General features: G+C 35.4%; 1 protein-coding gene across 4 annotated transcripts in view; it reads left to right on the top strand.

The window, feature by feature from the left end:
- Kcnq5 (potassium voltage-gated channel subfamily Q member 5) overlaps positions 1-26,708 on the top strand; it is a 173,095-nt gene that overhangs the window by 41,018 nt on the left and 105,369 nt on the right. For 3 of the 4 annotated variants that reach the window (XM_048805683.1, XM_015487395.2, XM_048805684.1), the window contains exon 2: positions 4,278-4,404. The exons of the other annotated variant lie outside the window; for it this stretch is intronic. In XM_048805683.1, coding sequence (XP_048661640.1) covers positions 4,278-4,404 — 127 coding nt within the window. The remainder of the gene's footprint in view (positions 1-4,277; positions 4,405-26,708) is intronic. 4 annotated transcript variants of the gene reach the window in all.

Here is a 26,708-nt window from a genome sequence, read left to right on the forward strand (position 1 = left end):
TCCCAGCGCGCGCTGCAGACTCTAGCCGCGGGGCGATTTGCTGAATAAGCAGTGTTACCCTCCGTGCGACAAACCTCTCACGTTTGAGTCCCCGTAGCCGATCCTCGTGCGATGGAAATCCTTCCTCCAGGTTCCGGAGCACCCCACTATTGCTGGAAATTCCTAACAAGATATCCTTTAGCCGTCCTGACTTGTCATACTCCCACACAGTGAAGCAGCACACGGGGGCAATGCACTCCCCTCGCCGCCATCTTCCTTCTCCCCCGATATACTGCATTATATACATTGACCTCAAATATTAAACTGTCCTTGAATACCTGGAATAAATTCTACTTGTTTATGGTATATATATTTTTATAAATTGATGGGTCCAAATTGCTGAAATTTTGTGAAGATTATTGCTTCTAATTTCATTAAAGATATTGGCTTGTTGTTTTTGTTTTGTTTTGTTTTTGTATCCTTTAACCAAATATAGCGGCACACACCTATAGTCCCAGCTACTGAGGACACTGAGGCAGAAGGATTGGTTGAGCCCAGGAGTTCGAGGCCAGACTGGGCAACATAATAATGAGATCCTGTCTCTTTAAGAAAAATGAATCCAAAAGTATTTTCTCCTTTACTATTTTCGGGAAAGAATTGTGTGAAATTGGCATAATTTTCCTTTAAAAATTTGGTTAACTTCAGCAGTAAAATCTTCTGGCCTGGACAGTTCTTTTTTGAAAGCTTCTTAACTACAAATTCAATCTCTTTGGAGATTATAGGACTATTCATATTATTTGTTTCTTCTTTATTGAGTTTCATGGATTTGGTCAATGTCTTCAGATTTGTGATGTTTATTTAGCTAAATTTATTCATAGTATATTATTTTTGAGAGCTGTAGTATCTACAGTGAGATCCTCTGTTACTTTTCCAATATTGGTGATTTTTTTCAGCTTGTGAGAATTTTACCAATTTGAAATTCACAGAACCAAAACTTTTGGTGTCAGGAATCTTCTTTTTGCTCATTTTCTTATTTCATCAATTCATGATTTATCTGCATCATGTCCTTCTTTCTGCTTTCTTTTACTCTGTGTTTCTAATTTCTTGAGCTAGGATTCTAGATTGTTTGTTTGAGTCCTTTCTTTCTTTCTTTCTTTCTTTCTTTCTTTCTTTCTTTCTTTCTTTTTTTCTTTCTTTTTTTTCCTTAAAGACAGGGTCTTGCTATGTTGCCCATGCTGACCTCAAACACAGTTCTCCTGCCTCACCTCCTTGCAAATAACTAAGCTTACATCCAAATACACTGTACATGGCTAGATCTCTTCTTATTTCTAATACAAATATTTAGTGCTAAAAATTTCTTTTTCAGCACTGCTTTAACTGCATCCCTTATATTTTGGTATGTTGTATTTTCATTTTCTTCCTCTTCTATGCATTTTGTGATTTCCTTTAAGACTTACCTTTGACTAATGAATTACTAAGAAATGTGTGGTTTACTTTCCACATGTTTAGAGATTTGTCCTTTCATTGTTGATTTTAAGTTTGATTTCACTGTGGTTTGAACACAGTCTGTATAATTTCATTTTTTCAAACTCTTTGGAATTTGTTTATGACCTAGGATTTGATCTATCTTGGTACCTATTCTTTAGAACATTGACAAAGAATAAAAAAAATCTGTATTGTGCTGTTGTTGGGTGGAATATTCCATATCTGCCAATTAGATCCTATAAGTTATTATTTTATTCAAATATTATATAAGCTTGCTGATTTTCTTACCACTAGTCCTATTCTAGCAGTTCTGAGAAGGGGAAGTGATGAAATCCCCAAATATAACTGTGGATTTCTATATTTCTCCTTTCAACTCTACAAGGTTTTGCTTCCTGAGGTGGAAAAAAAAAAAAGAATGTTGCCATTTTTTCTCTGATCTCTTTAAAGAGAAAAAAACAGCAACAAAACTGAAATAACCAAAACTCAGAAATGCAAAAGCCAAATGTTTTCTCTCATATGTGGAAGCTAGAGTAAAATAAAGTAAACAGGGAGGGAAGGATAGGATAATAAAAAGGAAAGATCAGTAGCGTAGAAGAAGGAGATGGAGAGAAACAGTAGAGGGATGGGTAAGGGGACAATGCAGAATGATTCTTTAAAAATCATGCCATGCACTTATATATAAATATACCATAGAGAATTTCACGTTTATGCACAGGTAGAAAGAACCCATCAAATATGAATAAATAGACAGCAACAAGCAATATTTTTGAACAATTGGCCTCAAGAAAATAATTTACAAAATTAATTTATCCTGCCTTACTGCACCATAGAAATAACACAGAGACCTTGGCATACTTTCCTTGAGAACAATGGTTATATATCTGTTGGTACCATCTGTTTCCGGGGAAAATAAAAATCATTACATGGTACTACAGGGGGCTCAGGTGACATTTCAGGTTTTCTTGTGTCTCCTTCACAATATGATGTCTCACAACCAGGGTACTAAACTTCCTGGCATGTGTAGGAGTTAAGGGCAGGGTTAAGGGGAAAAATGGACCTTCCATTAAACTTACATTGGACCAAAGTACAGCTAAGTGGGCATTTTAGGCCTTAACATGGTTTCTATATGTGGAAAGATGTGCTGGATGAAAACAGATGATCAGACACCTTTTGAAACCTTATTAAACAAATAGACTCAATTACACAGATATGCTTTCAAAACAAAAACAAAACCAAAGGCTGAATGTTTTCTCTGATAAGTGGATGCTGATCCATAAGGGGAGTGATGGGGGGATGGAGGAAGTTTGGATTGAGCAGAGGGGCAGGGATGTAGAGGGGGAATGGTGGAATGAGATGGACATTATTACCCCTATGTATGGGTATGATTGCACAAATGGTGTGACTCTACATCATGTACAATCAGAGAAATGAACAGTTGTGCTCCATTTGTGTAAAAAAGTTTTCAAAAATGAATTAATAAAAAAAATACCTCTCAGTTCCTCAATCAGTAAATATATTGACCAGAGTTTTGTTGATCTCTGCATAAAGTTGTCTTCAGATATTTATCCTGTGAGAAGTTCTAAGTCACTGTGAGTAAGGAATGATAATATGGAATATTTATTTCCCATCATGAGAAATATTTGCAGAATACTTAGTACAAGATAACAGAAGGATAGAATGGTGTCTCTACTAGATGTTTCCAAAGTGCAGCACATCATCACACGCTCTAACTAAAGAAACAGACATTTGCCTGAAACTTGCAACAAAAATGCCATTTTTATAAATTTGGTAACAGTTTTTGTCTTGGGAGTGGGATGAGAGAGTGAGGAGTGGATTGCAGTCTTTATATAATGCTCTGTATGTCTGTGATGTTTGGAAGTTTCAGTAAAGAGTATGTACCACTTTTAAAATTAAGCCATTGTAATAAAAATCAATTAACAAATGATGTCTACATTGTAAATGCTGAGTCAATCTTGTTTAAAAACTAGAAAGGTAATTATTCAAAAAAAAAAACAATTTTAATAAATTCATTACCTGTCCCTATAGGAACAAGTGACTCTGCTAAGTTTGCTCCAGAGATACTTTCCTTTTTCAAATTCCATTCGGTTTTTTTTCTTCTATGACTGACTGTTTAATGAGCCACTTTAGCTGGCCTTTCCCGAGGGTTAACTCACAACTCTTCCTAAATAATCTCAAAGTCATTTTGCTGGCGCAGGTGTTGTTTTTCAGGCAGCTGTTGCCAAAGGGCAGCATAATAATTAACAAGCTTCAGACTCAGAGGATTCAGGGTCTCATTTCTGGCAATGGATATACGTGCTACACACGGTGATGCTTTAGAAAAATCAGTTTTATAAGGAGATTTTGACACTGTAACAAAAGAGCTCAGTTACTCCTAAATATTGACTTCTTGTTCTCTGAGAACAACTCTTAAAAGCTTAAGGATTGTGTCATTCCTTGCACAAAAGGAAGCTTTGTTTTCAGTAGAACTTGCAATTATATTTTAGGGTCTACTCTTCAATTCAGCTATTTCACATTACTAAATAGCTAACATCAGCTACACTATATATTACAGAGGAGACAGAAACATTATTTGGCATGCATGTTTAGTGTTGAAACTGATTCTTAAATGTTCAGTGTTAGTGACTTGAAAAGGAATATTTTCCCATGATAGTAAATGCAGACAATATGAGGATTCAATTTTCTTCATGTTTAGTTGGTGGATATGGAGGATATGTCCAGAAATAGTCACAGAGATTCCTATTGTGGTTTGCTCCATGGTGCTTCTCTCTGACGTGTCTTATCTGATATTTTAGGAATTCGTGATGATTGTCGTCTTTGGCTTGGAGTTCATCATTCGAATCTGGTCGGCAGGTTGCTGTTGTCGGTATAGAGGATGGCAAGGAAGACTGAGGTTTGCCCGAAAGCCCTTCTGTGTTATAGGTGAATATGAAAGTCCCAGAGCCTGGATTTATGAACTGCATGCTTGTCTCCTGTATTGTAACATTTGTGTAATATGAAATATTCATACCTGTGGAGTACTTCCACAAACCAGATACTAGTGTTTTAAGTGTTAACTCATTTAATCCTCATCACCACACCGTACAATCGATTTTTCTTTTTTTTTTTTTTTTTGGTACTCGGATTGAACTCAGGGGCACTGAACCACTGAGCCACATCGCCAGCCCTATTTTGTATTTTATTTACAGACAGAGTCTCACTGAGTAGCTTAGCACCTCACTTTTTTGCTGAGGCTGGCTTTGAACTCGCAATCCTCCTTCCTCAGCCTCTAGAACTGCTGGCATTACAGGCATGTGCCACTGCACCAGGCTAGATATTCTTATATCCACATTTTACCAATGAAGAAACAGAGGCAAAAAGAGGCATGGTAAGGTACAGAAAGTCTAACAGGTAGTGAGTGGTTGAACTGGTATTGAAGCCAAGTTATCTTACTCTAGAACACACATTCATATCAAATAAGTTATATTAATAACTTGTATTCAAGGTAGTGTTTCCTTATATTAGACAAGCATTAACTTCAGTAAGTATTTTAAAAATTCAGAGTTTTATTCAACTATAAAGTAAAAGGGAATTACGTCATTTATAAGAATGGATGTGACTTGAGACCATTATGTTAATTGAAATAAGCCAAACTCAGAAGGTCAAGGGTTGAATGTCTTCTCTCATAGGTGGGAGCTACAAAGGAAAAAGGAAAAGAAAGATGGGGGTGGGTATATCTAATGGAAATCAAAGAGAGATCAGTAGAGTAGAAAAAAGGGATAGAGAGGGAGATGGTAAGGGAGGAGGGAAAGCACTGGGGAGCAATATTGGCCAAAATATATCGTTGTATTTTGTGCATGTATAAATATGTAACAACAAATTGCATCATTATGTACAACCATAATGCACGAACAAAAAAATGTAGAAAGACAAAAAAACTATTTCATATCTAAAATAGGGACAACAGATTATGGTCTTGGTAGGCTGGAATGGATACTATTGTATTTTTTCTAATAATGCTTATCAATTAGTATACTTTAAGAAAGATTACAAGTATAGTTTACTTTTTGTTTTGATGACTTTTGGCTTAAGTGTCTGGTTCACCCCATTCCACAATTCCCAAATAAATAGCAGATCTCTGCATACCCCTTGCTACTGTCGTTCAGAGAGACTCCATTCTACTGGGTTCTGACTTGAAATTTTACTTCTCTATGAAGACGCACTCTGGAGTTAATGTTTTGCATCTCCCAGGAAGATAATCCAGATATAAAAACATAACAAAATTGAAAACTCTATATATTAAATCTGTTATTATTATTAGACAGCTAAATTTGATTTTCTTGCTCTTCTATCTCTTGTGCTTAGTCAGTCATTCAAACTCAAATGCTAGAAGTTCCTGTGAGGCTTATTACTTCAACTATTTCCAAGCTGAGAATGTGGAGTTTTAGTTTAACCAAGGTAGTATAGACTATCTCATTCACCCACAATAGGTTTTCCACTTTGTTTTAGAGAGGATGAGTCATCATCTTAGCTTCCTCCTTTACTTGTGTTCCCTGTTGTGGGGACAGAGTGGATTCAAGAAGGAGACTGACACCTCATTCATGAGCACTATTAGAAATAAACCTTTTTATTCCACACTTACTTTACAGTAGGCACACTTTATGAGAATGCAACCATATTTATGAAAATTTGGATTTTAAATAGTGAATATAGTGAAATTCTAAGTAAAATCAATCTTAAAAATACAATGTTTGGCCTTCATTAATGCAGTCTATTTGCTCAGCTATCTCTCATCTGCAAGCAAAAGCTGCACTTCATTTTGGAAGTCATTGTGCTGAGGTAGGAGGAAAGCAGGTGGTAATTTCCAGCCTTGTGGGTCCATCCAGCTCCAAGACATATTGGTGAAGGCATTTGATTTTTCTCCCAGGAGACTTTTTCTCTTTCAAATTCTCCACTCAAGCAATATTATGAAGGACTGCAACTTGATGTAAAACTAACGCACAGCAAGTACTCTCTGACCCAAACAAAACAATTCACAAGGCAGATGGTTAGCCAAGATTCACTCAACTTCTACAGGATAAGGTCGGTTCATGGATGACTGCAGGAATGTTCCATTCCAGATTTTAAAACCAATTAAAAATTGATTTTGTTCCAATTCCAGAGGCAATGCCAATGTATTTCTGGCCTACAAGCTAAAAAGAAAGTTCTTTCCCAGATGCCTGCAGCCTTTTGATAGCTGTTTTCAGGGATGGGAATATAAGAACATCGTCATCCTTTAATCTTTCTCTTCATGCCTCAGATCCTGCAGGTCTTGTTCTAAAAATGTTATCTGTAATCTTACTTGCTTTTACACCTATCAATAGTGACCTCACAAATCTAGTATGACATTGTTTGGGCATAATTGCAATTTTATTAAGTCTCCAGGCCTTTTCTTCCATTGGGTATTTTATATCAAGTAAATTAATTGCTTTGAAAGAAAATTTCAAGGGTAAATAATGAATTATCATTAAAACAAAGACCAGATATGTACTTACAGTTGGAATAACCATGCCTTTTTCCAAATAGACAAATCAAATGTCACCTGTTTGAAGATAGGAGATTAGACCAGATGACAGTTGAGGCCCTTTCTAGGCTTATTTAGTTGGTCCATAAAAATGCTTGATGAACTGGTAAAAATGGTAAAGTGAGCCCTATAGTTCCCTTGTTCAGCCAAATTTATACTAGCAAAATGGGGGAAAAAAAGGAATAGCACATCTCTCTCTCTCATCTGTCTATAATAGCTGTTCTGAGTGGGAGTTTGGAAATGTAGCTAAAACTTCTTAAGATTTCATCTATTTGTAAGATTTGATTACTCTGAACATGCAAAATACACACCCAAATATTTTTAGAATTCTTGAGGATTCAAGAAAAGAACACAGAAAAGACTGTGGTAGGCTGGATGTTATGCGTTCAATGTGGGAAGTGCTTTCTGTAAAGTACGCCAGTGTTATGCCTCCCCACAATAGAGGACCCCTTCTGGACTGCCCACCCTCCTCAACCCTAAACTCTAGCCAAAACAAGAATGTATTTCTAAAATTCATTGACTTTTTAAAAATCATAAAATCATCATATACTTGTTTGGGGGAAACATTTTAAATACCTTTGGCCTAAGGTAAAAGTCTGTTTGATTCTTTTTAATTAGGAATTTTCTTTCATTACTATATTGAATTATTGCTACTTGGTTTGAATTGAAAATTAGGAAAAGCTTATCTAGAATATAAAATTTTTTCCTTCTACATGAATTCAATTTATATAACCCCTCTAGTATTCTTCATAATAACATTTCTACATCTGCAGGCAATGATCACTGCATTACTAATTTAGAGAGTCAAATATATTTTGTAATGGCTGCCTGAACTGCGCTTCACTTACCTGGGCTGGGTGCTTTATGATTTTTCTACATTCAAACACAAGTCATTCACCCCGTAACATCAGTATCAAGAATGTACAAATTATCTCAAAAATTGATTTCATAGTCATTGTTTTTTCCATTTTTTTTTTCATTAATGACCTACCCAGAAAAATAGTACCAAAGGCTGATATTTAGATCACAATAATGAGCCTGAGACATCAGAAAGCCAACAAATTACTTTTAACAGTGGCTTTTTTGGGATTCCTTGGTGACTCCTTCTGAAGACAGATATAACAGGGCCATATTTTTTCAGTCTTGCAGTGTGTCTCAGTGAAGCAGAAAATACCAGCCTGTTATTAATCTTGGATCGGTATTTGATGCTAAATGTAAGCTGATTTCTTATTGCTATTTTAAGTTTCCCTTCAGTGTAGTATTTCCACAAGAGGATAAAGTAGGCAAACCACAGCATGATGTCTCCCTAGTGAACTGAGCAAAGATATCTTCAGCTTGAGATAACAGTTCCTCAGAAAGTACCAACAAGTGTATTTTTTAATAGAAACTGTAGCCAGTTTCTAAGTTGACTAAGAATAAATAAAGAAAGATTTCATTGAAGTCAACCACATTACAGGCTATACTAGTAAATCTATGATTTCATCTTTTTTTTCTTTCTTAATTGTTCTTTTTAGTTAGAACATACAAAAGAATGTATCTTGACATATTATACATACATGGTGTATAGCTTCCCACTCTTTCTTTGGGCGGGGGAGGTTACCAGGGATTGAACTCAGAGGCACTCGACCACTGAGCCACATCCCCATCACTATTTTTGTATTTTAGTTAGAGACAGGATCTCACTGAGTTGCTTAGCACCTCGCTTTTTTCGAAGGCTGGCTTTGAACTTGTGATCCTCCTGTCTCAGCCTCCCAAGCTGCTGGGATTACAGGTGTGCACCACCACACTCAGTTTAGCTTTCCATTCTTGTGGTTATACATGATGTGGAGTTATACTGGTTGTGTATTCATATATGAATATAGGAAATTTATGTCTGATTCATTCTACTGGCTTTACTATTCCCATTCACCCTCCCTTCCTTCTATTTATTCCCCTTTGTCTAATTCAGTGAACTTTTATTCTTTCCTCCCCCCTCCACCTTATTGTATGTTAGCATCCACATATCAGAGAGAACATTCAGCCTTTGGTCTTTTGGAATTGGCTTATTTCATTTAGCATGATAGTATCCAGTTCCATCCATTTACCAGCAAATAACATAATTTCGTTCTTCTTTATAGCTAGGTAATATTCCCTTGTGGTGATTTCATTTTATTAAAAGGAGACTTTAGCTGATAATGTGTTCAAAAGTTAGATCAGAGACTCTCAGAATTGCCATTGGCTTATAAACTAAAGATTCAAGACATTGTATTTCCACTTCTCTGCTTTCTCCATCTTCTGTTCTAAGAAACCTGCTCTTGAACTGCACCATTTTCTACATTCTCAAATCACTTTTTACCTTTAGTAAAAACTATATTCTCCAGTCAGATGATAGACCGGACCACATGAGGACAATAAAACCTCGTTGATTGACCACAGAACATTAAGCCTTTTCTCTCCTTTAGGTAACAGTAGCTGCTGTTTACTGAGAACTACTATATGCTATTTACTGCTCTAACTACTGTATCAATATTATCTTTTTTAACACTATGTAAGTACCATAATATCCCATTTTATAGATAAGGAAGTAAGGTAGGGCTTAAGAAACTTGCCCAAAGTTAGAGAGGTAGATAACAGAAGTACTAGGATTTCTTTTTCATGATTTCATTCTAGAAAATTTAACCAGCCCAGTTATGAAAAATAAATTGCCCTTATTGCTTGTTAGAAATTTAAAATTAAAATTTAATTAAATTTGTTCATTATCACCAACTGATAAATAAAGAACATGGTACTTTTATGTGATTTAAGATCTTTGAGTAAGAAAACAGATTTAACAAAATAACATTAATAGCAATATCAACCTTATTTATAGCCACTATGTCAAATTACTTATTATTGCTTTCTAACCTGAATGAGAAATTGGGGAGTAAATAGATTTATATGTCCTACATGAAATTACATATGCTCTTGAGCAATGTTATCATGAAGTTTCCTTGGTATTTTCAAATTGAAGACATGTTCAAGGATAAGTAATGTTACTCCCAGAAATGCCTTCAGATGTTTCTTAACACTAATGGACTATTGGTAATTTAAGACATTGTTGACCATATACACAAACTTGATCTTATAAGGTAGTTTTATTAACTGATATGTTTTGACCACACAGAGAGTATTCTTAGAGGAAAATTAATAACCAAAGATTATTTCCCGCTCCTTCTATAAACTATATTTTACTAATATTTTATACTATCACATGTTATATAAGAAAATTCATTCACAGAGTACTTATGTGCCAAACACAATCATGGTGCAAAGAATACAAAAACAAACAAAACATGGTCCCCACCTGTAAGAGTCTAGTTTCCCGTGCCCTTAAAGAAAGGCAAAATCAGAGAGGAGAATGCTAATTATGGTGATACAGAGGAAAAGTGATAGAGGCTGAAATAGTGATGGTAAATGTTGTAGAATATCATGACTAATTGCATAAGACAAAGGAGCAAAAGATAACTCCCAGGTTTTGAACACAGTCATCAAAAAAAAAAAAAAACATTTATACAATTTCTACTATGTAAACACATGGTTCCAGATGCTGGGGAATGAAACCATGAGTAAAGGCGACCTTTGATTAGGTGATCCAACAAAGTCTTTCTATGAAGTGGACACTCATTTAGCCTCAAGTTTTAAAAGGCAGCCAGCTGTGAAAATAGTTAGACACATATATTTCCAGGACAAGGAAGAATAATTGCCCAAATTCTTGAGACCTGACAAGCTTGGCTTGTACAAGGAGGAGACATAAGGTATTGCAGCTGGAGCTCAGTGAGAAGTGGGGAGAATGTTAAGAGGAGATAGAGGAGACAGGTTGAGGTACTGCCCTGAGGGCCATGTCCACCAAGATGCAAGGCAGCTTCTAGGGTCAGGTCACCAGGCAAATCTCCAGGAGGTTGCTGTCAAGCCCAATATAAATGAATATGTGGGTTAAAAACAAGGACATTAATTAGGCAACAAAAAGCATGCCTACTTGTACTTCCTATAAGTAACATGAAATGCATTACCCATTCTGAGGAATAGAAACATAAGTTATAAGGGAATAATAATTCTGAATTTTCTATGTGTCTGTATTTCCTTCCTTAGAAACATGAATTTTTCAAATTTAAAAATAAAATGTGTTATTTCCTATGAGCTACTAGAATTATAATGTGATGGAAACTTTTTTATAGCCCCATTGGTAGCTATCACCAGAAAGCAATTCCTGAGACCTTCTTACCAAAAGACTGTTCCAGACTCTTATTAGTTATAATGATTGCAATACAGATTTATTTCATTAAAGATTATTTATTTCCTTTGAGAAATTGTCCCTTTTTGCCTTGAGATGTTGTCTGAAAACTTATGATCAATAAGAAGCATTAAACTGTCACTATGGGGTAAATTTTCAAAGTGGTGCTTGGAATTTGCCTGTATGAGTCCCATTAACTTCAGTGAAAGTCCTACAGTTAAACTGCGGCATGAGGCTTTGAAAATGTTCTATAATATGTCTTTGCGATGTTTTTTTTTTTCTTTAATAAACATCACAGTGCACAGCTGATTGCAGTATTTAAGAATGTGGATAATGTACTGTGCAGTAGGAGGCTTTTAAAATTAGATTTTAAAGCTTCATTTCTATTAAGAGTCACAACAACAATATAAATACATCTTTAATTCTTCAAAGAGTACCTTTCTATAAAGGAATTTGGAGCTCAATTAGAAAATGGAGCTCATAAAGCAGAACTATGCCCCTCTGAGACATTGTTTATCTCACTCTATAGATGGAAAAATTGAGGCACCATGAAGTGGGTGCTTTGTCCTCAGCTATAAGCAGCAATGAAGCCAGGAATAGAAGGCTGGCCTCCCAGAGCTCACTGCTCTGAAGCATTGCCTCTCGTTAGAGTCAAATTTAATTACAGTGTAATCCGTTTAATCTACACATGGAAGAATAATGAGGGAGCAGGAAAAAATGAATTTATTAACAGATTAGTGTTACATTGAGTGCAGCTTTCTTTTTAGTGTCCAGATTTTCAGCATTTTCTAGAAAATGTTCAAAGCCATGCAAGAGGTTATGCTAATTCTACTGGCCAGAATTGGTAAAGGAATTCTTGATTTTCCTCACTTTAAGGCATAAGTAAAGGTTCTACTTGAAAATGCTGCAGAACCATCTTCTTTGTGAGAAATAAAAACTAAAAATATTATGGGAGGAAGAGTGCATAATTTCCCTTCACACCTCTTATGGGATAAAAGAAAGAACTACAAAAAGTTAAATGTTCAACAGCTTTTAGGAACAAGATGAGTGTGCCTTTCTTTAACTTTGGGCTTGTGATCACTTTTCTACTAATTCACCATAGTCCATCCAATGTCTGTTTATTACATCTACATCTTAGAAAAGGGACTATAGTTTAAAAGCCATATTTAGATAAGAAATCTTTCCTTGAAATTGAGCAAAACAGAAGGTCAGGAGATGGACTACCTGCTGTTACATCAACAGGAACAAAATTTTATGATTTTAATTGTGAATCATATTTATGAGTTACCTCACATACCTCTCCTAGTAATTTTATTAAAAATGCAAGATATTGTGATCCTATTCCATACCTTAAAATACCGAGAGTAGGATTAAGAGCATTTTCAAAGGTCATACAGTATCTAAGCTAAAGTGCCAGGAAAGATAGAGATTTGCTCATGTCATATCTTGATTGCTTTTCATGATGGCTCCCCACCTTCTCTCTCTGCACCACCCATGTGCAGCACAGGAACAAAGTAATAAACCGTATGATGAAGTCTGAATCCTAGTCACCAAATCTCACTCCTCCCTCTAGGAGACATTACCTAAATTCTGAAAGTAAATATCAGCATCAAAAAAAAAAAAAGTAATTTCCTCCATACACTTTTTCCCAAGATCTGGCCTATATTTTAACTTTTTATTTTTAAATAACTTTAAACTTACCTAGAAGTTACAAAAATACTACAGAGAATTACCAAGTTAAAGGTCCCCTTCACCCAGCTTCCACCAATGATAACATGTCACTGAAACGTAGTGCAGTTAACCAAACCAGGAAACTTATGTGAATATAGACTGTTGACTAAACTATAGACCTTACTCAGATTTCATCAGTTTTGACACACACTCAATTTTTACATATATTCCTATGAAATTTTATCACATGTACAGATTCATTTACCTACCACCACAATCAAGATACAGAACTATTCCATTGTCCTAAAGAAACTTTGGAAGCTATCCCTAATGTTATCTTTTAGAGTCACTCCCTCCCCCAAGTCTTAACCCCTAAGAACCTCTATTTTCCAACACTATAATTTTGTTATTTTTCAATGTCATGTAAATGTAATCATACAGAAGTATGATTACATCTTTTGAAATTGTCTTTTTCTCTCAGCATGATACTCTTGAGGTCCATTCAAAATTGTCATATGCTTCAACAGTTCATTTCTTTTTATTGCTGGATATTTTTCCATGATATGGATATAACACAATTGTTTATCCATTTATCCTCTTACCCACTAAAGGTCATTTGGTTTGTTTCTAGATTTTGGCCTATTACAAATAAAGCTGCTCTGAGCATTCATGTACAGTCTGTTTTGTTTGTTGCAGTACTGGGAATTGAACCCAGGGCCTCATACACACTAGGCAAGTGCTCTAACAATGAGTTACATCCCCTCCCCTCATGTAGAGGTTTTTGTATAAACATAAGTTTCTATTTATCTAGGGTAGATATTGGGAAGTGAGTGACATGGTAAGTGTTTGTTTAACTTTATCAAATACAGCCAAACTGTTTTCTAGAATGTGGCCAATCCTTTTTAAACATAGGCTTAGAATATTTGATGGTAGTAAATTATATCTATGATGATTTAAATGACATTTTTTACAGTGCTGGGGATCGAACCCAGGGCCTTAGGCATGCTTGTCACTGAACTACACCTCCAGTCCGTCAATGACATTGTTTATTTTCATAGAAAAATATGTTTGTGATGCTTTTTCTGTTTTTCTATGAAAATTATTTTAATAAGCAAAAATTGATGAAATTAATATTTCACCATTCAGGTCAAGATACAAACAAAAATATAGAAGAAGCAGCTCTTGGGCTAAGATTGTGCTCAGTGGCAGAGCACTAGCCTTGCACGTGTGAGGCACTAAGTTTGATCCTCAGTGCAACATAAAAATAAATAAATAAAGGTATTGTATCCATCTACAACTTAAAAAATACTTTAAAAAAAGAAGCCCTTCTTCATGCTCTGATAAATAAATGTAAAGTCAATGTTTATGTAGATTAATTGTTGAGAGACCAATTAATGAATAAAAGCCAATACCGTACAAATTCCTGAAGGACCATTGCTTAAATCTGACTCTACTTTGTAGAAAGTTCTTACTCAAGCAAACTTTCCTGAGACCAATACTAATTATGCTTTCCTGATAAAGGATCCACATAATCACATTTGTTAGAGCCTCTAAGCTGGACTCCAACAGAGTAACATGTATAAAATCGTCACCAAGGCCCAATGGTGCTTTATGGAGAGTTGGGCCCAATATTCATAGTTCTTATATGTTCAAAAAAGGGGTCAGGGGAGGGAGGGGATGGGAGGCGGTATGGGGGTAGGAAAGACAGTGGAATGAGATGGACATCATTATCCTAAGTACATGTATGAAGACATGAGTGGTATGACTCTAATTTGTGTATAACCAGAGATATGAAAGATTGTGCTCTGTATGTAAATATGAATTATAATGCGTTCTGCTGTCATATATAACAAATTAGAATAAAAATAATTTTTAAAAAGGAGAACATAAAAAAGAGGTCATTTGTTCTTCTCAAACACATCTAAGAAATTCTCCTATTCTTTTAAAATTAAGAATCCCCTAGTCTTATGTCTAAAAGTCTACTTTTCCTCCAAAATTTTCTTTGATATTTGTCGGTGGATCTTTCATAATAATCAACACAAAAGTCTTTTTCCTTCAAAAATTAATAATAGCCCTAATAGGCCAAATTTATGAATTTCAACTTCATCTTCATTCTGGTTATAGTAATATTGGAAAAACTGATCACTTACTTGGAAAGTGGTAATGTTAGATACCTATCTATCTTATCATATTATAAGATAAATTCCCCAAAAAATTCAAAGATGCAAATCAAATAAAGTAAAAAATATGGTAAAGCAGAAATAAGTAAACTCTCTGTAAACTTGGAACCAGACATCCCTTTTTAACTATAACTAAAAATACCAAAGAAAACACTGATAAATTAGGCTATCAAATTAAAAAAAAAAATACTGCCTGATAAGCAAAACAAAACAAGCAATGTCAAAAGAACAACGTGGAAAAATATTCTCGACTCCCACCACAGACAAAGAACTAATCACCTTAAGATTGAAAGAGTTTTAAAGATCAAGAGAATCCAACAACTCAGTACAAAGTAGAAGATGATTACAGTAGATGGGGTAGAGAGAGAAGATGGGAGGGGAGGGGAGGGGGGATAGTAGAGGATAGGAAAGGTAGCAGAATACAACAGTTACTAATATGGCATTATGTAAAAATGTGGATGTGTAACCGATGTGATTCTGCAATCTGTATTTGGGGTAAAAATGGGAGTTCATAACCCACTTGAATCTAATGTATGAAATATGATATGTCAAGAGCTTTGTAATGTTTTGAACAACCAATAAAAAAATAAAAATAAAAAATAAAATTAGTTTTTCGGGGTAAAAAAAAAAGTAGAAGATGAGAAGTGGAAATGAACAGAGAATATACACACACACACCCCAAAGAAATACTTGCATGCCTGCTAAACATACTCAGTCTCACTCTTAAAGAAATTCATATAACATTTTCTTATCTATAGATAAGACTGACAAAAATCTGCAGTTTTAACCACACAGTTTTAGTGGGAATGTGTGGAAATAGGCAGACATATGCTCTTTCCTGCTAAAACTACACAAGTACTTACTCTTCCACCCAGGAATCCCACTTCCCAATAGCTCCATCCATTTACAATAAATGTTCATTATAACTGAATAAACTAAGTTATGTCTACATAACAGAAGACAAGGAAGAAGATCTCCCTATAGCTGTAGAAGGAACCCAAGACGTAGTAAAAGACAAAGAAGCTAGGCATAGTGGCATATGCCTGCAACCCTAGCTACTCAGGAGACTGAGGCAGGACGATGTTTGAGGAGAGCCTGGGCAATTTAGGGAGACCCTATATCAAAATAAATATTTAACAGGGCTGGGAATGTAGCTTAGTGGTGGAGTACCCCTGGATTCAATCCCCAGGACTTCAATTATTATTATTATTTAAGGAATGTTGTGTATTGTACCTAAAGGATATTGGGTTATTTAGAGGATTTTTTTAAGCTTTGTTTTTGACTGGTTGTTAATTAGCGCTTGACCCACATTTCTTCTAGAAGGACTCCTCTGGCCTTGACTAGGATAACTGCCCTTGCAATGTGTTCTTGGCATTTCTCCTGTCATGACGCTTGTCATAACCCTTGATTGTGGTTGCACATTGTGGTGTCTTCTCTGCCACCTGACCTTTTTACCCCTGTGTAAATAGAGAGCATCTCTCTTGTGCACACCTTTCATACCTTCTTCAAACACTTTACTATTGTATACTCAGGTTCTAGCAGTTTCTACCACATGAATGTGTAGTGGATGAATTAGAATGTTAGAAAATGGTTGGCTACTAGACATTCACTTGAAGAACCTCTCCCCCACCCACAATGGCAAGCCCCCCAAGCACAATGTGGAAAGGACAGTCAGCATGAGCCAGTGAGGGAACAGCTTGTGGCAGCTATCCGAGCAGTGCAAAGCGAAAAACAGCACCTTCCCCTCAGTCAGCAGGAGTTGTCAGGCAAATAACGTTTGCCTCCTTTTTTGTAATCTAATTGCTTCAATTCTCTAATTTGCTCATGTGAATGTAATTTTTTTTAAATAAAGTGCTTATTTGGCAAGCTTGTAAATTCAGGCTCTTTCAGGAGGCTCTCCTCCTATGCTGCCTTTTTGTCATTTTTTTTTTCACTTCTGTCTTTTGCAAAATGCTTTGAATATTTGATTTTAGCCCCTACCGCAGACTCCAAATCTGCTCTTGGAATTTGGAGATCAAAGTACTGTAGCTAATCCTTAGGACATTTGCCATCTTGTGACTTGAGAATCCACTTCTTATCAAGTTTCTGTGGTTTTCTGGAGTATTTACTGATCATAATGTTAAAATGTGCACATCTGAAACTCTTTTTGAATTACGTTTTCCTGCTACTTTTCCATATTTAGTTATTGGGAAAATGTGCAGCTCCTGAGTGGTACTGAACTCTGTTAGGCCATCTCCAGCCTCTTTATAAAGGATTCCTACGTTTATTATCACATGTTTCCAATAAACCTTGTTTTTTGTTCTCCTTTAAACAGAGCGTGTCTTATTCAAAAAGCTCACAATGGTAGGAAAGGAATTGATAATGAAAAAAAAAGTATGCAAAGGAGGATTTTTCCTGGTAGCTTTAGGATTTCTTAATGACAGTGTATTTCAGTTTGAGCTATTGCTTCAGGGGTTGGCTACCAGGAATTCTAACACTGTCTCTTGAAGCAATTTTCTGCATTATCTTGTAAAGACTCTCTGAGACACTGTTTCTTTCCTTTGAAGCTCAGATAAGAACAGTAATACCCTTGTAGGGTTCGTAAACAGTAGCACATGAAAGCAATTATGAAATTAGAAAGTTCTAAAAACTGTCCTTTCGTGTCAAAGATGGAAAATCTTAGCAAGGATTTTATAAATAAAGATGGAACATTAATGGGTAATTAAATAAGATCTATTCGGTTAATAAACTCACTAAAAATAGGTAGATATAACCTATCGTCAAATGGCAGCAAGTAGGTTTTCCAAAATTATGATGAATGCCAGGTATTTATCTGCAACTTGTATTTACTCAAATTAACTTCTTTAAAGCACTATCTTTTCATTCTTCACAGAAGGAAAAGTCCATTTTCACACCCCAGTGTTTATCCCTGAGGATTAGTCGAGTGTCTAAATGGTATCCATTTCTCATTTCTGAAAATAAGAAATTGTGCATTAGAAAAGATTAAGAGAGCCAGGTGAACTAGGTAATTCTCAATTTCCTCAGATTATACTTAAAATAAATTCCCATCCTTGGGTGTCTTTCACTTAGACGCATTTGAGCTCAAGTGTCCCCTCCATTGCAAAACTCTAATAGAGTCTCATCAAAGAATCTCCTGTAAGATATCTTTTCAAAAACTTTTAGTTGTAGGTGATGATTAATTATAACCTGCATGTCATCTGAAAATAAGTAGCAGGTTTCCCAAAGAAAGATTACATATTCCAACACTACTAAACACAGCCGGCCACCAAGATACAGAGTCACTCATCATTCAACTGCTGAGTGCAAGTGCAAAAAGGGAGAATTGAAAGTGAGGAATTTGTGTTTTACTCTGTAAATTTAAACCCTTTGCGATATTGTGTGCCTGTTGGTGTATAAACATTCAGGTTATGACCCCTAAAATAAGATAACCAAGCAATGAATTTCATCATAGGCTGTCAGGGGATTTCCAGTAGAAGTTTTGACTTTGATCATTCACTGGTAGCAACTGAACTCTTTTTTTTTTTTAGATCTGTAGTCAAATACTAGTCTGGGGCTCTATTTAGGAATCAAAACTGACTGAAGTTTTGCAATTTGGTAGATATGGAAATAAGTGCTAAAAGAAAATGTTAAACACCTGGACACTAAAGGAGGACATTGAAGTACAAAACTGCTGCTTCTAAAAGCCTGTCTTGGGCCAGGGCTATGGCCAGATCACTTGCCTAGCATATGTGAAGCACTGGGTTCGATCCTTAGTACCATATAAAAATAAATAAATAGAATAAAAAGTTATTTTTTTAAAAAATCCTGTCTTATACTTTCTGTATAAAAGAATGTAATGTAAAGCCACCCTGTCATTACCTTAAACCATGTTTCAAATCATCAAAAAATACACACGACTTCTCATCCCTTTGATTTATTGAGGACTGATGGAATTATACCCAGGTAATTTGCTCAGGATGCTGTATTATGCCTTAAAGAGGATGTGTTTGCCTCCTACTCAAAATGATTCTCAGGGGACAAACACTTCTTTCCTGTGTTATAAAACAGAAACACAGCTTCCTTACATCCTCCGGTCTATAACCCACATCTGATATTAAATGTTTGCAATCACACTTTGAAGCAATAGTTTCAGTTGATCACTGATACCAGACAGGATTAGTCCTGGCATTAAAAAGCAAAAATCTATTGCCTGGATACACACACAGTGGCACACACCCGTAACTCCAGCTACTAGGATGCTAAGGCAGGAGGATCACAAGTTCAAGGCCAGCCTGGACAACTTAGTCAGACCACTGTCAAAACTAAAAACTAAAAAAAGGGCTGTGGATACAGTGCTATGGTAGAGCACCCCTGAGTTCAATCCCAATACTGGGGGCAAAGGAGGGTGGGGTGGTAAAAAACCGTATTGCAGGCCTGACCTCTGCCCTGAACTCCAACCTCAGGCACCATCTACCAGATGTCTAGTAGGCATCTCAAGGCTGAAACATACTGTTAATTTTGCCCTGGAAGAGCAGTCCTTTCTTACCTCTCCTCCCAAAGTGTTTCTCCATCTTGGAAAGCAGCACTTTGTTCATACAATTGTTCAGACCCAAAACCCCAAAGTCAGCTTTAGATTCCCTTCTTAGTCTCACATCTCACAATTAATCCTTCCTCAAATCTCGACCTCTTCATCTTCATTTCATGTCCTAAATCCAACTACCCACTTTATCCTCACTTTTGTCAAGCTGATCTCACCCTCTGCCCAGACCACAGCAGTGGCTTCTTAACTGGCCTTTTGGCTCCCTCACCAGCATCCAGCCCCTTCTTGATCTGTTTCCCAAAGACAACCACTATGATTTTATAAAATACAAATCTGATTCTGACTTAACCCAGAAACCTTCCATGGCTGCTATCACACTTAGAGGGACATCTAACTGAGTGTGATGGCACACATGTGTAATCCCAGGTACTCTGGAGCCTGAGGCAGGAAGATCATGAATTTGAGGCCAGCTTGGGCAAAATTGTGAGAACTTGTCTCAGAAAGAAAAAGAAAAAAATAAAGCAAGAAAAAAGGACATCTAAAGTTATTACCAAAATCTCCATGATCTGACCCACTCCTCTTCCCCTTCCTCATTCCACCCAAGCTCACTTGATCTTGCCTCCTGTTAAACACACAGATAGTGCTTCTGCCTCAAAGTCTTTGCATATTTTGCCTAGAACACTTTCCCTTTATAAGTGGTCCCAGCCACCCACCCCTTTACTTCATTAGGTCTCAGCTCAAATGTCATCTCCCCCAAAATGCTTTCTCTGACCATCCCAGCTTAGACAGATCCACTTGCTTCCTTCATTCTACATTGTATTTCTCCAGGGCCCTTGTTGCTACCTAACATATTAGTTCAACATCCACCTAGCCCTTTAGAACATAAGTTCCAGGAAGACAGAAACCTTTTCTCTTTTTTCATTGTCCTCCTCCTGGTGCTTGGCTCATAGCAGACATGCAACAGAAACTTTTTTTGAATGAACTAATGAATGAATGAATGTTCTTTCCACTTAATTTGAGAAAAATTATTTGCAAAACACTCTTGCTGATGCTTTATCATTCAACCAGTGTCCAAAATGAGAAATGTACACTTAGAATTCTAGAAATTCAGATTTAGAAAGAATCCTTGCCAGTTCCCTGTTCAGCCCATCTCATTTTAAAGTATGGAAACAAACCTGAGAGATTAGTGGTGGAAAACCTAGACAATAGCAGAACCGATAGCTAAACCACACACACACACAGGTCAATGTTCCTTAGGCTTCCATACACATCTCTGTTTCTTTCAGAGAGTTAGAATCATGTATACATAGGCAAGTATAATATAACCACAAATTTTCAATTTCTCCTTATCCTGCTGCTCTGTTGGTAGTACAACATCTGACACTTGATACCCAGGGGACAATACAAAATTGTACGTTCTTGCAAAAATGGTCCCACATAGACAAGACAGGTTGACCACTCTGATGTCCCATTGGGACAACCTAAAATATAAAAATGTGTTAATTATAAAATTTTTACTATTTTTTATCTGAGTAACAACCATTTGTAAGTAATCACATTCCCTATTCTTAACACTTCACTTCTTGGAGTTTCACATTTAAGCCTTATTGTTGCCTACATGCTGTTAACTGGTCATTTTCTTAAGTAAAATGTACCAAAAGAGAAGCATGGAATGAAACACAAGTACTCTGGAATCAGACAACTATGAGTTTGATTCTTGATCCCTTTTACTAGCTAAATGACATTTCTTAGTATCAGTTTTCAGATCTAAAAAAAAAAGTGTAGGGAGAGGCAGATATAAATATAGATAATTGTGTGTGTGTGTGTGTGTGTGTGTGTGGATTGAAAAGTTAACATGATGCCAAGCACACTAACTCAGACTAATCACTTTATGGGTATTATCTCATTTAAGCCTCACAACTACCATATGAGAAAAATGGTTCTACTCTCTATTTACAGGTGAGGACTCCAAAACTCACCAAAATTAATAGACCAAAGATCAAACAATTAGGAAAGGAGAGAACTAGAAACCCCTATGCTGTCTTACACAAACTCCACACTCATAACCTCTGTGCCTTTTTGAAGGGCAATTATGGAGAAATAATGAAATAGAGTCTGTGTACTGAGCACCCTCAAGGCCTCATATATCAGAGGTACTCAATAAATGTGTCCTATTTCCCTTCTTTTTCCCCACAACTGACTAAATAAATTACCTTGGCCAGTGTGCTAACCTTCCAGAACCATAGCTTTTCATTTTGAATAAATAATAGTTCTCCCTTTTCTCATTACAAAGTAGTACGAACTTGCTATAGATCATTTTGGACAAAAGACATACATGTAAAAAAAACTAAATTTTACATAAACCCACCACCCAAAGATAATCACCATTAACATGAAAGAATGTGTAATTATAGTACTCATTCTACTCATTCTCATCTGTAATATAAGAATACATAATTCTTTTGAGAGGAAAAAACTTGGAATCATCCTATGCATTCTGCTGTATAATCAATTCTCTACATAGTGGCATATTGGAAACATTTTATCATCAATATTCTTATAAACCATGATGTTTTGTCATAGTAATAATAAGCCAGCTAAAATTTATATGTTAGCACTTGTTCAATTCTCAAACAACATAGTTACTTTTATTATCCTCACTCTACAGATAAAATAAGCCATAGAGAGGTTCAATTAACTTAATCCAAGTGTCCAGCTAATAACAGGTAGAACCAGGGTTAGAATCCAGGTAGAAGAACTCTACAGTCCTTGCTCTGAAAAGGAAAAACCATGTTGCTTTTCATTAATCCACTTTTATTAGAAATCTAGGTTGGTTCTAATTATTATATTATTAATAATAGTGTAATAAGCATTTTAATGCATACCTTTATCGGCATCTACAATTTTTCAATAGAATAAATTCCTAGAATTAAAATTACCAAAATAATAGACATTTGCATTTTAATACCTTTGGCAAATAATGCCAAGTTGCTCAGACACACACCAAAAAAGAAAGAAAACACTTTATCATTATAGAAAAGCTTCTTAAAAGAACTTTCTGTTCTCCTCCTTTCCAATATTAACATGATTTTAAACTTTGTTAGCTTAATAGATTAAAATGGTAATTCATTAAATTTCAAAATTAGAAACTGTAAAGAACTTCCTTCTATATATTTATTGGCCACTTTTACTTATTCCTGAGATAAATTTGTATTTATACCTTCTATCCAATTTTCTTCTACCATGTCTTCCTATCACTTTTTTTTCGTATAGTAACTATATTAACACTTTATCTGTTATCATATATATTGCAAATTTTTCTCAAGTTCATTTTTTTGCATCTCAGCCTGTGTGGGTTTTTTCTAACATAGAATTTTTAATTTTTACACATTTGTGGCTTAGATTCTCAACTGCAAAATGCAAAAAAAATAATTCTAGTTCTTTGTTTATTACTATAAGAAAACAAGTCTACAAATAATTCCATTTGAGATGTTCTGAATATCTATAGTGTAATAATTACTAATCTAAGTAGTGATGGTACAAAAAAATTAATAAGCACTTCCTCATACTGTCAATTTCTTATGGTTCACTACAAAAGAGACCAAAAGTGAACAGACTACTACTGCAACAGTGAGCAGTAGTAGTGCAACAGCTGGAGAGTACCTCAGAACTTTGGGCACCAGTGATGTGAAAACTTTTTGGTATTTCAGCAACTAATTTCTTTTCAGCAATTCATTTCTTCAATGAATTGTGTTGAGTTCCAGAAGCAAATAAAAGTTAGCCAGAAAGCAAAGGGAAGCACTTTCCAGGCAGGGCAGAAGCATTTTGTAGAGCCTTTGAATGACAGGCAGCAGAATTTGACTTGATTCTAGGTATTGGAACTTCAGGGATTTTTTAATCAGAGAAATCTCTCAGATAAACAATCTATTCTCTACATAGTGGTATTATAGTGACACTTTAACATTTTAATCTGTCAGTGGATACAAAATGATTTAAAAAGGAAAGACAGAAGATAAAGACCAGGTCAAAAATTGTAGAAAGGGCCAGGAAAGAAGTAACATAGGCCTGAACTAGAGAGAAGATAGATGACTTCTAAATGACATGAAATCCAGAAATCTGCTTTTAAAAAAAAATTAAAGAAGGGCATAAGGGGAGTAGTTTTGCCTATTACACTAAACGTTTACAATGTCCTGGGTGATACATGAAAATTCTTGAAACACACTAAACAGCAAATTTTAGCTACTACTATTTTTAGCATTAGCATTCCTTTTTATTGTCAACGAGAAAGAGAAATAAGTATTCTTATACATTGTTCATGAGAATTAGTACAGTCATTTTGAGGGCATTTTGATATCTATCACATTTCGATATCTATCACAATTCAGAATGTGCCAACAATTCAATCTCTAGGAATTTATACTTTTTAAAAAATCCATAAAAATAAATGTACAAGCCTGTTCATCTCAGCATCATTTTAATAGCAAAATTCAAAGTAAACTAAAAGTTCATTAATAGCTAAGTTGGTTGATTAAATACATTCACTTCCTATCTTCTATCTATTTGTAATGTTTCTATATTTTGTAAGAGCTATTACTTTATAACATATTTCATTTAAATTATTCAAATTTTAGCTAATAGCGAGGCCACTAAAAATAGCTCAATTACCTGGAACATAAAGGGAGTGTGAGAAGAGAGATAGTTTGGGAGAACATTGTATTTATTGCACTTATGATTTTCTCAGAAAGAACAGGATAAAATGAATTTAAAGTGCAAGAGGGACAAAGGGGAATGAAGAGAAGGTAGGGGGATGAGCAAAGGAAAGAATAGAATGTATTGGACATAACTTTCCTATGTTCATATAATGATTACATGACCAGTGAACCCCACATTGTGTACAACCACAAGAATAGGATCCTAATTAGAATAAGTTATACTCCATGTATATATAAAATGTCAAAGTACACTCTACTGTCATGTATATCTAAAAAGAACAAATAAAAATAAAATTTTAAAAAAATGCAAGAGGAAAATTTTTCTGAGACTCTAGAATAAATTACAAAAAAAAAAAAAAAAATTGAAAACCCTGACACCTCCGGAAATTTTCTAGGAATCAAAATGTAGTTTACCTCTAGAAAATTTATCTGCTCTTACTAACTAATAGTTTAAACATGGTCAACCGAGCTTTTCACAATCCTTGTGATTTAATTCTTCCCCCTGTGGTTTAGTTCTAATAGATGCATTATGTAGTATAATTGTGACAATGAAACATAGCTTTTCAAGGTCAGATGTACAACTGGCCTTGCTTTAACCCAATCCTTGGGTCCACCATTGGTGGATTTTGCTAGGAATTTGCCTTATAAGAAGAACTTTTTGGTATTTCAGCAACTAATACTTTTAGATAGGATCCATGATGATCAAAACCATTCATATTGGTTTTACTGACTAAATAATACTTGAACAAAGTTCCAGTGGAGTTTAATAATAGGCTCTTTCAAAATCCCTTTGTGTCTTACATATCATTACATTATTTTATTCCAATCCTTGCAGTCTCCTCAAAGCTCAAAAATTCATCCATAAATCATTGTGATTCAGTAGGTTTGTGAGTCTACTTTATAATACTGTATAAGACTATATTTCACATTTCTACCAGGCTACTTATAATCAATAACTATTTATTCGCTATGTCTCAACTTGTTCACATCTGTCTCCTTTGGAAAAGGCAGATTTTAGGGCTCAAGGATTGCATGTTTTTTATGCAATTTAGAGTTCCTACTTATTTATTAGCAGTTCTATTTCTTTCTCTGGCCCCATTTTCTCTTGATACATCTATAAAAGTACCATCTGTTCTTAGCATCACTTTATTTCTGTTTTATCTTCCCTGCACTCTCTCTTCCCTGAATGCTTTGTGTGATAACGATTTATTCTTAATTTGTTTTCCACCTGCCTTCACTGTCTTCTCCTTTCTCTTCCCCCAACCCATCCTGTCCTGGATTCTCTTTCTCCACAGAATGGAATAGCATAACTCTTAAAAGCACAGTTTTAGAGTCAGGTAAGGACCATCATGACAGCTTCTGGATGTTGGGCCTTGATTATTTGACCACTGCACACCTCAATTTCTCCATTTGTAAAAAGGATATTTTTAATACTATCTGTAACATACAGTTGTTTGAAGGATTAAATAGAATAGTGTATATTAAGGTTTCTCAGTCTCGTCGATAGTTCTTACATCCAGTGCTGAGTCTTTCTTTGTTCTAGGGATGTTTCTAAGCTATTCAGCAACAACCCTGGCCACTAACCACTATATATGCCAGTAGCAACTTTCTCTCCACTTAAGGCAACCTAAGATGTCAAATGACCCTTGGGAGGCAAAGTCGTACCCCCTTCAGAACCACTGAAGTACATAAAAGATGTAACATATTACCTGGTACATAGCAGGCACTTGATGGATAGTCAGATAGATGAATGAATAGTCATTTTGAACATAGGGTCTAATATAATGTTTGCCAATCAGTTAACTACTTAATACATAAATGGGTAGACAAATGAACCTGAAGCCACTTAAATGAAACTGAGTACTTTCTAATAGTGTTGTATACTATATAAAGCATCTACTAGCAGATGAGCTGCAAGGGCTATCTATAGTTTCTACCTTATACTAAAATGCAATATCTTCACAAAACACAAGGCTCCTACATTTCAAAAAATATTTTAGATGATTAACTACTTGCACATCATAACCTACCCTCACGGTTCAATGCATATGTATTCTAAATATTAATGGATAATAACCATACTTACCTTTCATTAAAATTCAGTACTAAATATTGAAGTGATTCTTTAATTAACTTACATAAGTATTTTAGGTTGATACTCCAGTTATTAAGCCATGGATGTGTAGGAGAACAAAGCTCAAGCTACTTTTAAGTATTTGTTAATCTAAACTCATTCTATGACTTTCGCATTGCAGGAACTATGCCAGGTCCTTGGGATCCAAATGTTTAGTAATCCAAACCTGTATTATTTAAAGTGTCAGACCACAAAAGCAATAAATATATGAACGTGAAG

The sequence above is a fragment of the Marmota marmota genome, unplaced genomic scaffold (assembly GCF_001458135.2).
Source record: "Marmota marmota marmota unplaced genomic scaffold, marMar, whole genome shotgun sequence".
Lineage (NCBI taxonomy): Eukaryota > Metazoa > Chordata > Mammalia > Rodentia > Sciuridae > Marmota > Marmota marmota.